The 11293-nt window shown below is 50.8% G+C and overlaps 1 protein-coding gene across 4 annotated transcripts; it reads right to left on the reverse strand.

Moving 5' to 3' along the window:
• Positions 1-413: 413 nt before the first annotated feature.
• Positions 414-10619, reverse strand: LOC108010468 (mediator of RNA polymerase II transcription subunit 12). Of its 4 annotated transcripts, none has more exons than XM_065867977.2 (6): positions 10465-10619; positions 5494-5663; positions 3952-5407; positions 3799-3894; positions 3448-3739; positions 414-3376 (listed from the first exon to the last, which is right to left on the reverse strand). In XM_065867977.2, the coding sequence occupies exons 3-6, from the start codon at positions 5404-5406 to the stop codon at positions 537-539; spliced, it is 4683 nt and encodes a 1560-aa protein (XP_065724049.2). In that variant the 5' UTR covers position 5407; positions 5494-5663; positions 10465-10619; the 3' UTR covers positions 414-536. The 4 variants fall into 4 exon arrangements, with proteins under 4 accessions (XP_065724049.2, XP_065724048.2, XP_036675990.2 ...); XM_065867976.2 differs by having other exon boundaries at positions 3952-5437; XM_036820095.3 differs by having other exon boundaries at positions 3952-5440.
• Between the last annotated feature and the right edge of the window lie 674 nt (positions 10620-11293).

An 11293-nucleotide genomic window follows, 5' to 3' on the forward strand; every position in this document is an offset into this window, starting at 1 on the left:
AAACTTTAAAAAATCGTAAGTATGAACGCGGATATCTCGGAGACTGTAAAAGATAGAGGATTTGGATTTCAGATATCCATTCCGTAGCCTTGTACGCAGCGCCCACGCCCATTCTAAAGCCCACAAAGCGCCCAAGCCTGTGGCGCCCACAATTTTCATGCTAGATAAAAAATGTTGACTGAAATGTATTAGTCTCAATACCTATCGGTTGACCCAAAAAAAAGTTTGCCCCGCCCACTCAAACGCCCATATCGATTAAATCAGTCCACCGCCCACATAACCATAAATTGAGATCGCGGGTAGGTGGCGCATTTCAATCTCGCTTTGCTGCTTGCATATTTCCATTTCCCTTTGGTAACCTTTAGCTGAGTAACGGGTATCTAATAGTCGAGGTACTAGACTAGAGCAAATGGTTTTTGTGTGCATGGTGTGTTTAATTTATTTGACCAGAAAAAAAAGGATCGTAGGTTACATATAATTTAAATGGTGGCCGGAAGACGATGGAGGTAGTTGTATAGAAATCACGTAAGATGCTTTTACTGCAGCAGGGATGCGTAGGATGGCTGGGTGATCTTCGGATGGTTGGGAGTCTCTTTCGGAGCTGGGGTTCCGGGTGGATGATTGGGTCTCGGAGCGGCTGGCGATGACACCCTCGACCCGGGGTTACTTGAAGTGGTCGGCCGTGGCTTGTTAACCATATTGGCTGCAAAATTCTGTCGAGGATCGGGGTTGGGGGCGGTGACGGGAGCAGGAACTGGAACGGGTACGGGGGCGGGAGCAGCCCTCATTTGTTGGTTCATCTCGCCATTGGCGGCATTGACTCGTCCAGCTGCGCCGTCCATTGGCGGCATGCTGTTGATCTCAGGGTTTTGGCCATTCAGATGGAAGTTAGGTATCGCGTTGGGATTGTGGCAAGGACTCATGCGGTTGGGCGGCGGGATGTTCATTGGTGTTCCCTGTTGCATATTGGGTTGGGGTATACCCTGGGGCATTCCTTGATGCATTCCCTGGGGCATTCCCTGGGGCATTCCCTGGGGCATTCCCTGGGGCATTCCCTGGGGCATTCCCTGAGGCATTCCCTGAGGCATTTCCTGAGGCGTTCCCAGATGCATTCCCTGGGGCATTCCCTGGGGCATTCCTTGTGGCATTCCTTGTGGCATTCCTTGTGGCATTCCTTGAGGCATTCCTTGGGGCATTCCTTGAGGCAATCCCTGGGGCAATCCTTGTGGTATTCCTTGTGATATTCCATGTGATATTCCTTGTGATATTCCTTGTGATATTCCTTGAGGCATTCCTTGAGGCATTCCTTGAGGGATTCCTTGTGGCATTAGTTGTTGCATTACTTGCGGCATTATTTGTTGCATTACTTGTGGCACTACTTGTGGCACTACTTGTGGCACTACTTGTGGCACTACTTGTGGCATTACTTGTGGCATTACTTGAGGCATTCCTTGTGACATTCCTTGTGACATTCCTTGTGGCATTCCTTGTTGCATTCCTTGTTGCAATCCTTGTTGCATTCCTTGTTGCATTCCTTGTTGCATTATTTGTGACATTCCTTGTGGCATGTTGGGCTGCTGCATACCCTGCTGCATGTTGGGCTGCACCATCCGGTTTGGACTTAGCATCTGCACCGGTAGGGGCAGCAGTCCGACGCCCATGTTCATGCCCCTCCCCATTGTGCTTATGGGGTTGACCTGAACCGGACCGCTGCGCAGTTGCGGAGACATCATGTTCTGGCCCATGTTGCCGTTATAGGACATGTTTTGGTGGGGCAGGTGGTTTTGGTGGTTTTGATGGGGCTGGGGGTTTATCTGACCATAAAGATTGTGGCCCTGGGGGCCGCGACTAGAACCACGACCGCGTCCATGCCCGTGTCCGTGGGCATTCATAAGACCCACATTGCCATTGACGCTCTGCATCATTATTGGCGAACCGGCGCCTTGGCTGCGATTGCCGCCCACCTCGAACAGGATCGGGGCCATGGGTCGCTCTTGCCGCATTGGATAGATGGCCTGGGGCTGGGGGCCGGCGGGTCTCAAGTATATGCCACTGGAACCCGACTCTGCGCTCAGCATGGATGCATTGTAGTCGGGATTGGGTCGCTGTTGGCCGAACACGGCTGGTCCGCCATGGTTGAATTGGTTGTTATTAAACTGTTCCTGGGACGTTGAGGGCTCCTTGAACTGGGCATCTCCCATTGGAACTCCGGCGGGGACTGCATTTGGCAAGAAGCTGCTTCCTGGCATCAAGGGCATTGCCTGGGATGGCTGGGATGTCTGAGATGGTTGAGATGGCCGATATGGCTGAGATGTCTGGGATAACTGGTCCGGAGCAGCGCGATAGCCTGGAAAGTGGCTTGGCGTGACGTGGGGCAAAACCTGGGCGCAGGGCACGTTGGGGCGCGGGGCTTGCGGTAGGCCGTGCTCCATGTAGGTGGCCCCGAAGTTCTGCTGGCCGGGACCGGGCAGTATGGGCGTATTGACGTAGTTCATGAACTCCACCTCGCCGAAGCAGTACGACCGGGGATCGGGAGATGCAGACTGCCTGGGTGGCTGGTGCTCCATGTCGTCTCCTTGACCAGCGGCTCCTCCCCCTTCTGTAGCCGGACCCTCGGCACTCTGCTCTTCACTGTCCTCATCCTCCTCTTCCTCCTCGTCGTCGTCTTCATCGGTGCCCTCCTCCTCGTCCTCTTCCTCTTCCTCTTCCTCCCCCTCGGCGTCGTCCTCGTCGGTGTCCTCCTCCGCGTAGCTGCTCTCCTCGCTTCCCTGGCGCCCCGAATCAGCATTCCCGATCTGCGAGCGGGGACTAGAGTTCTCGGTGGCGGAGGACTCCGTGGGCGACGAGTTAGAAGCTTCCTGCCTGGCGGTGGTGCTTGTTCCATCGGCCACATTGCCACCCTGCGATCCGAGATTGAATCTCTGCTGCATGCCCGGGTCGATCGTATGAGCCGGATTGCCAGCGGGAGTGGGAGGGACAGAAGCCATCGACTGGCTGGCACCTGGCCTAGCGTAGAGGAGGTGCCCACGGTAGTTCGAGTTCTGGTAGTTCGAGTTCTGGTAGTTTGAGTTCTGGTAGTTCCGACCGTTGTTCTGGCTGGGACGCCCGCTGCCTATGGCTCCATAGCGGCCCTGGTTGGCATGGTTGCGCGGACTGTAGGGACCAGGTGCGCGGTAGCCACGGTTGCTACCCTGTGGGTGATGCGGCGCCATTGGATGACCCGGCTGCATTCCAGGCTGCACTCCAGACTGCGTTCCCGGCTGCATTCCCGGATGCGGGTGAGGCGGATTATGAGGAAAGGCGCCGTGCGGATGAGGTTGGCGGGGCATGCGATGCGGCGGCGGATGCGGGACCTGGTGTGGATGCATCGGCATTGCTGGAGAGAAAATAATTATGCAGCTAAGGTCGTAGGTCAGTCCAGAGCATCGCTACTCAAAGAATACTTACGCACGGGCCTGGCCCAGAAGCCGAACTGCTGTGGTGGTGGCTGTGGTGGTGGTACGTTCTGTGAAGATCCTGGCGCCGACATGGGTGGATACGACTGTGGAGCCCTCGTTCCACCGGATCCACTGGGTCCTCCGCCAGGCACCGTCATCCGGGGTCCGTTGATGGGTGTCGGTCCTTGGAAGTAGGTCGGCGCTACGGGCGCAGGCGCTGGCACAGATCCCCCCGACGCGATGAGCATGCACATGCATCGGTACTCCGTCTGGGTGGCGGCGTTCACTGCCTTGGGCATTGCCTGCGGGGATTGCGGCGGTGGAGCCAGTGACACCTGCCCTCGAAAAGCACCTGACTTACCTGTATGCGGGTCAGATCGTCGGGCGTGAGGCTGTGCGGATGGAGGTCGAAGGGCAGGTTGATTCCAGTAACGCCCGTCCAGGGACGCGGCACGTTCTGCGGGAGAGGTCAGAATGTCAGGGAGGAGTTCGGCACTCAAGTTCTAAATCTTACCGCCGGCATGAAGAGACTCGGATGCAGGGGCGGCGTCTCGAGAATGGCGGTGGTGTACTCGGCCATCTGGATGGGCGTCATGTGCTGGAAGGCCCCTCGAAGGAGGGGCGCCATCAGGTCGTTGGCCCGTATCAAAAGGTTGCGCAGCGTGGCCATGAACTCGTCGCGCGCCAACCCGATATCGTCCAGCTGCGCGGCGAAGGACTCGAAGGACGGGAACTCTGGGGAGGATCCGCTCATAGATGACTCCGCGACAAATTCGGCGGTGCAACTGTTGTTGGGTCTGGCAAATGAAGGCTCCTCGGCCGCCCCCGACCTGCCGTAGTAGTAGGCCGTCCAGGGTGTGGAGGGATCCGGTTGCTGTTCGTCGGTCTCCTGACTATCAATAGTGGTACTGCTGCGCCTCATGCCCAACCCGAAGCTGTTGCAGTTGCGCTCGCCGCTTTCGGGGTTCACGAACTGATAGCTTCGGGGAATATCACCTCCTGGGCCAATGTATGGGCCGGTTCCGTTCTCGAGACCAAACTCGAATGCGCTCCTCGACGACATGCGCGGGAGGGGCTCCTCTTCATTGTCCAAGATGCGTGCGAAACAGGTGCCCATTGGATAGAAGACCGGCGCATCCGGGGACATTTGAGCGCTGATCGAGATCATTGGCGACTCAAGTGTGGCTTGGCCTTCCGGGTTGGCTTTGGGCGTCTCTGGTGTGGCTTCTGCTCCTGCTTCCGGCTGTGGTTCAGATGGTGGATCTGGTGGTGGATCTGGTGGTGGATCTGGTGCGGGATCTGGTGCTGAATCAGGTACTGCGTCAGGTGCTGGATCAGGTGCTGAATCAGGTGCTGGATCAGGTGCTGAATCAGGTGCTTGATCTGGTTCTACGTCAGGTGCTGGATGTGTTGTTGCATTAGGAACAGCATCAGGTGCTGTATCTTTTGCTGGATCCTGTGCTAGATCTGGTGCTGTATCAGGTGCTGAACCTGGTGCTGAATCAGATACTACGTCAGGTGCTGAATCAGGTACCGAGTCGGGTGTTTGATCTGGTACTGAATCAGGTACTGCGTCAGGTGCCGGATGTGTTGCTGCATGAAGTACTGTGTCAGGTACTGAGTCAGGTGCTACGTCAGGTGCTCGATCTGGTGCTGAATAAGGTATTGCTGGATCTGGTACTGGATCTGGCCGTGATTCTGAACCTGCTTGTGGTTGTGCATCTGATCCTGCTTCAGGTAGTGTCTCTGATCCTGCTTCTGGTCGTGCCTCCGATCCTTTCACTACCTGGGTATTTGCTCCTAGCTCCTTCTTTGGCAGCGGCTCTAGGTCCGTGGCAGTACGTTCCAGGAGGGGCACACAACCAGTGTGGATCAAGTCAAGGGCAGTGGACATGGTAGAGGAGTTGGAGATTTCGTCGTTCGATATGGGGGAGCACAGCTCTTCAGTGGTCCGTGCCGGCTCGGACATGCTGGGGGAGATGGGTGGGTCACAGGGTCTCCTTCTAGACATGCAAGAGCCCATATTATATTTGAGATTTAATAAGGACACGCTTACTTTGCCAGGGATACAAGGATCAGGTCTCTTACGCCACACTCGTATGCTCCAGTTGAAGGACGTGCTTTGCATGAACTAGCAAAGGGGGCTTTCCTTTGTAAGACAAGCCCCCGCAAAGGGCGGTAAGCCCCTTCACTCCCTCTCCTGGCGATATCCTGTCTGAGCGGCTGCTGCTGATGGAAAAACATTTTTACAATTATTTCAAATATTTTTCAACACGGCTTTGAAACGTCGACGTGCCGACGAAACCCTTTTGTTCTCCATCTTGCGCCAAAATATTTTTCCACATTTTATTTTCCGCATATTTTTTACTGCCTTGCCTTGGCGCGAAATTAGCGTGAAGCAAGGACCAAGGACCAAGGAGCAGGCGGGGCAGGGCAAAAGGGACTGCGAAGATAAACTTTAAATAAAACATGGCACACAAAGGGCGAAGGATTGGAAGGGGTGCAAGGATTTGAGGGCAGGAGGCAATGCTCCCGGAGGAGAGACGTCGAACGGCGCGGCGCAGACCGCAATTCAAATAAAATCCTTTAGGGCTTTTGACTTTTAACTCATCCGTTTAACGAGCGCTCATGTTCGTGAGGCAGCAAAATATGCAATCCCGCCCAGGGTGGGGATTTCCCGGCCAGGACAACAGCACCCTTGACACCTACACACACATGCGAAGACAGAGAGCCGGGCACGTCCTTCGTCCTCTGTCCTCCGTCCTCCGCCCCCCGAGCTCCGTGCAATTGCAAAACGAGAGCGAAACAAAACGCGAAACAAGCAAATCCGAAGCAAATCGGGGGAATACCCGACTTGTAGTTGCCCTTAGCTCGCTAAAAGTTAAAGCTAAATTTCAAAGCTGGCTACCGATAGATAAGATTTCTGAAGAACAGTTTGATTAAGGATAGCGGCTTTGGCCAAAGTATATTTTCCACATTAAATTATCTGTTAATATAATATATTTTAATATTAAAATATTTTTCAACACGAATTTATTGACTAAAATATATTTAAAAATAGCTAATTTTCATTGAGGATGGCCAAATGTATGTACTTTCGTACATCCTCCCCCATCTTTGGTGACCTTCTGGAGTACAGGGTAACCGACAGGTCGACTTGGATGGCCACTTTGTGGCGAAAGCGATTTAAAATTTTTATGAGCCCTTTGGCCAGGCATATCTGAATCTACGCTGTTCTGATTGCCTTTGTCACTATTCCTCCGAAACGCCACGATTCCGGCACAATAAGCCAAATCGATTGATGGCAATTTCTGAATTGAACAATTGCCACTTGAGGCGTAGAGTGGGCCGTTGGAGGACGCAAATCCTCGTCCTCATCCTGAAGGACGCTTCAGCGAAAGGATGCGCCAGGCGTCGAAGGTCCCACCTAACTATGCAGTCGGCTTCCTCCCTTCCTGAGGTGGACTCGCGGAATGCTCCCCAGTGATTGCGACATTTATTAACTCGCAAATACACTTGTCACGGCCACGCCCCCGCCTCCATCGAGCACGCTTCGTTTAATAAATTGAGCGTTTTACGCAATTTATGCGGCTGATTTGACATTAATGTGCCCCAAACAGACTCGCCCACACATGCATAAATAACTGCGCACACATGTATGTTTATTTACATGTTGCCACCACCCACCACCCACATCCCAGCACCCACCACCCACCGTCCACCCCCCACGGGCATCTTCATCTTCCTTTCAGCTTCTTTTTATTTATGACAACATCTGTCCCGGTAACTTCCTCCTCCTAACCTCGCGAGGGCGTTAACGTGCATGCCACACACACGTCATTAATCATTTTAACAGCCCGCAACTCCTTCGGCTTCCACGTGTGGCAGTCACCGTCTCCGTCCGTCCGTCCGTCCGTCCGTGCTCGTCTAGCTTCCGTTCCGTAAACTTGGGCCATTAAAACCGGGAGCCACTAAGCCGGGCCACCATTAACCGGCGGAACGTAACTCACGGTTAGGAGTCCGTGCTGCACACTTTTTAGGTCTTTTTAGGATAAACAGGCAAGTTGCTAAAATACTTGTATTTCAGGTAGCTTAGTCCCCAAGTCTCACTAACAATAGTTATCTAACGATGCATGAAACCGAGAGGTAATATTGGTAGCCAATTACGATTCTTTTAAATCTAACCAAGATCATAACTCGATTTATAAAACTCTTGCTTTTTTGATAACCATTGAAATCTACTTTAATTTGACTGAAAATGTGCCCTGATAGACATAGGTATACTATTTAATACTACTACTCCTATTTACTAAAATACAAAGTTATTTTACTGATTTTAAAGATATAGATATAATTTCCCAATTATATCCATACAGAATATTGGATAACCATTGTAGTCCCCTTTAATGTGATTGCAATGATTGGCCTTGATAGTCATAGGAATACCATTTAATAATACTCCTACGTACTAAAATATTTTTACAAAAACTTAGGATACAGGGATGAATTGACCATAGTCGCTGGGACTTTCGGCCTAACTTTCAGTTATGTATATGTTTTTAAAGACCTACATATCATTTCCCAATTTTTCCCAATGCAGGATTTAAGTGCGGATAGATTTTAGGGCAACGTGATACCGAAATATTTCAGCATCTTAAAATCCAAAGCCGAACTTCAGTAACCTTTGCATTTGATGTTAAAGACCTTTACGTCAGGCATGAGAAATTTTAGTTTGCCACCGAAAGTAATTATATTTCCGAGAGCTCGGTGGCTAGGGATGTCCCCGTCCCAAGATCTAAAGCCGAATATTCTGTCAAGGCCCGCCCACTCCGCAGTTCGCGGTAGTTAGTTCTATTCTAGTAACGCCCGCCTCCCCAGCTGGGCCACAACAATTCCCAGTTGCCAGTCAAAGTCGAAGAGTTGAAAACTCTCAGACGCAGCAATAATTCACGTGTGCCAGCTAATAAATTAGAGGGAATGCGACCCGAGCGCATCAAAGGATAACTTTAGCGCTCCACTTAATGCCGGGACCCCTCATTCCCCCCGTCCAAAAATACCCTCCCACCACGGAAACCATTAACCTGCGCAAATAATCAGCTGTAAATATTTTATACGTGGAACTTTGACAAACGAAATTCCCGGGGCAGACGAAACTATGTGTGGCATCGCCAGGTTGCCTGCCCCCGTAATCCAGGAATAGCTTCTCGTGGCCAAGGGCTTTGCTGGTCATCCTGGCAAGATGTCGATGCGATGGTGATGGGGCGGCTTACGATAAGAAGGCAGCAAATAGAAATGGATGTCGATGGCTAATCAAAATAAATGCCGAAGGGGAAGGAGGAAGCCCAGTGTGGGTGACAAATGTCGAGCTTAGCGAGGGGAGCGGGAAGATCCCGGGTCGGGGATTCATTTAGAGCCAGCTTCCCAGCTTCCACAAATCCCCGCTCGTTCTGACCAGGCCATAAATTCATTTTGCGTCGCTGCACATGCAAATGTCCTGTCCGACTGTCCTAATGAGTGAAGTGGGGTGGGCGCAGCGGCAAAAACACCACACAATGAGTCCTTAAAGATTAATTAATCTTTTGGTGCCACATGCGGCCGCCGTCGAGGATAATGCGTGCGAGTGTGTGTGCGCCGGCTGACCATTGTCCTGCGTCCTTTCTGGTTACGGTTTTAAGCTAATGACACAACGCCAAAAAGGATGCGAGCCGAACCCTCGAAGGGGTCAGGATCTGGGATCTGGACTCTGGGCTCTGGGAGTGGGGCTCGGCCTCGGTCTGGTTGGGCTTATCTCTTGCTTTTGAAGAAATAATTAATGACCTCGTTTTTGCCACTGTGCCACACCGAGCAGACACAACGGACAAGGGAGCCAGGCCATTAAAAATCGTTTATTTCGATTTGATTTAATCCAAAATAGATTGCCTGTCCTGGTCGCAGTTCCCAGTTCCCAGTTCCCAGTGCCCAGTTCCCTGGACAAACGGACGATGCGGCCAATTTATGCACTCAATTTGCAGTGGGCCGGTGGAGCTGGCTGGGCATTTATAAATTTCATTGGTTAATCCTTATTTTCGCATTAAGCGCCAGTGCCTGGTTTTGTGCGAGGACCATTGCAACCGCTATGCAAATGTTGCATTGTCCTGTTGCACCAACACACCGCCCCCTGCCCCCGATGGCAATTAAACTAATCGCACGCAGGGCTTAAAACGCGATTTGTGGCGTCGATTGCCAATTGCGGCATGGCGCAGCAGGGCTTGCCCTTTCGGCGATTTTGCGATTTGCCGCAAAATTTATTTAACCGACAGGCGAAAACCCGAATAGCGAATACCAGATTCCGATCCCAATCCCCGCTAGATGTCATTTAAACTGTTTGCATTCCGGGGGCAGCTGCCTGTTTAGCGGTTTCTGCGGCACGGCGCCTAATGCAAATGTTTAGTTACGGTTACGCGTGGACAGACGGGCAGCCCAATGGCAGGAAGATTGGATGGGATGGAATGGGATGGGATGGGTTGGGATGGGTTGGGGTAGGATAGGATAGGATAGGCCCACTGCTTCCGAATTTGGTCCCTAGACTGTCACGATCAAAGAAAATTCGAAGTAGGCCGACTTAGGAGTGTCATTTGAATATATAGTAGGAGCACCTAGATGAACTCTCCAATCACAAAACCAAAATAAAAGCTGTCATTCTTTATACGAAGACGCAACTACAGCTATATATCATTAATCATTGTTTCTGTTCTTTGCCACCAAGTGAATGGGACACTTATTTACGCGCAGTCTTTTCAATTCGAATTGATGTACTATATATGAATGGTATACGAGAATAAGGGATCGTATTGCAAGATATGAGGGTGGGCGAAACTCGGACTGATGGTGTTATGTTGTAGCGAAAGCTACGCTTGTAAACAAAGGGCAGACGAAATTCTGACCAACTATTTTCTAGGCCCTATCAAATTATTATCGTTGTTTTGGGTAAGGTTTTTCCTTACGACTGTGTACAAATACTAGAAGGAAAAGTGTACAGAGCACTCACCTCTCCGGTTTCCGAAAGTTAGTTTTATTTCACTTGAAAAACTATATAAAATGTTTGTTTTTTCACACGATTTTTTGTTCACTTTTACACTTTTTATTTTTGATGTTAATGCTGGCACTGTTGAAGTTGAACTGACTCCCAACTTGTGCTGGCTATCGAAGCAGTAGGAAATTATTTCCAAAGCCCTCCTTGATCGGAAAAAACTAGCATTGCATATGGCAAAGGCCTCCTTGATCGTCAAAAATAACAGACATACAATGTACTGGATTGAATGTAGTCCTGATAAATTCTAGTCAGAAGAAGGTCACTCTAGAGTCGATGGCCAATTCCCCGGGCGGTCTTTAGCCACTCGAAAGGAATCCGTCAAGAACGCGTCAGCTTAATTGCGCAAGTGGTCCTGAATGGGGATGATGGGGCAAGGGCATTCGAGGCGTGCCACGTGACACTAAACTGTAGACGCCGGGATCATCGGTTGCAGCTTGTGGCTAATAGCGGGCAGAAAAGAACACCCGATTTGATTTCTCGCAAATTTCATTAAGCTAGATAAATGGCCGGCGATTAACAAGCTGTCTTTGTCCAAGTCCTTCTCCCCGCGTCCTGTGATATTTATGCAAAAATTCGTTATGGCTGCCAGAGGAGCGGAAACGGAAATCGCACGCACTTTGGTTAAAATACGCTACAGTAAAAAGTCGTCCTAATATAAAGGAAAACTTGAAAACCTCCTTAAGCTAGATTTAAAGGCAGTGACCTATTAGTTAACCTTATTAAGACTAATATTTCCCATGTTTTTAATAAGAGTAGCAAATGTAATGTAATGTAATTGTAATGG

This window comes from Drosophila suzukii, chromosome X (assembly GCF_043229965.1).
Source record: "Drosophila suzukii chromosome X, CBGP_Dsuzu_IsoJpt1.0, whole genome shotgun sequence".
NCBI classification, from domain to species: domain Eukaryota; kingdom Metazoa; phylum Arthropoda; class Insecta; order Diptera; family Drosophilidae; genus Drosophila; species Drosophila suzukii.

Excerpts from the sequence above, each read along its gene's own strand:
- LOC108010468 (XM_065867977.2), bottom strand. The coding sequence starts at position 5,406 with ATGTCCGAGCCGGCACGGACCACTGAAGAGCTGTGCTCCCCCATATCG. Across the intron at positions 3,895-3,951 it reads CGAGTCTCTTCATGCCGGCG|AACGTGCCGCGTCCCTGGAC; the intron begins GTAAGATTTAGA and ends CCTCTCCCGCAG. Across the intron at positions 3,740-3,798 it reads ACGATCTGACCCGCATACAG|GCAATGCCCAAGGCAGTGAA; the intron begins GTAAGTCAGGTG and ends CAATCCCCGCAG.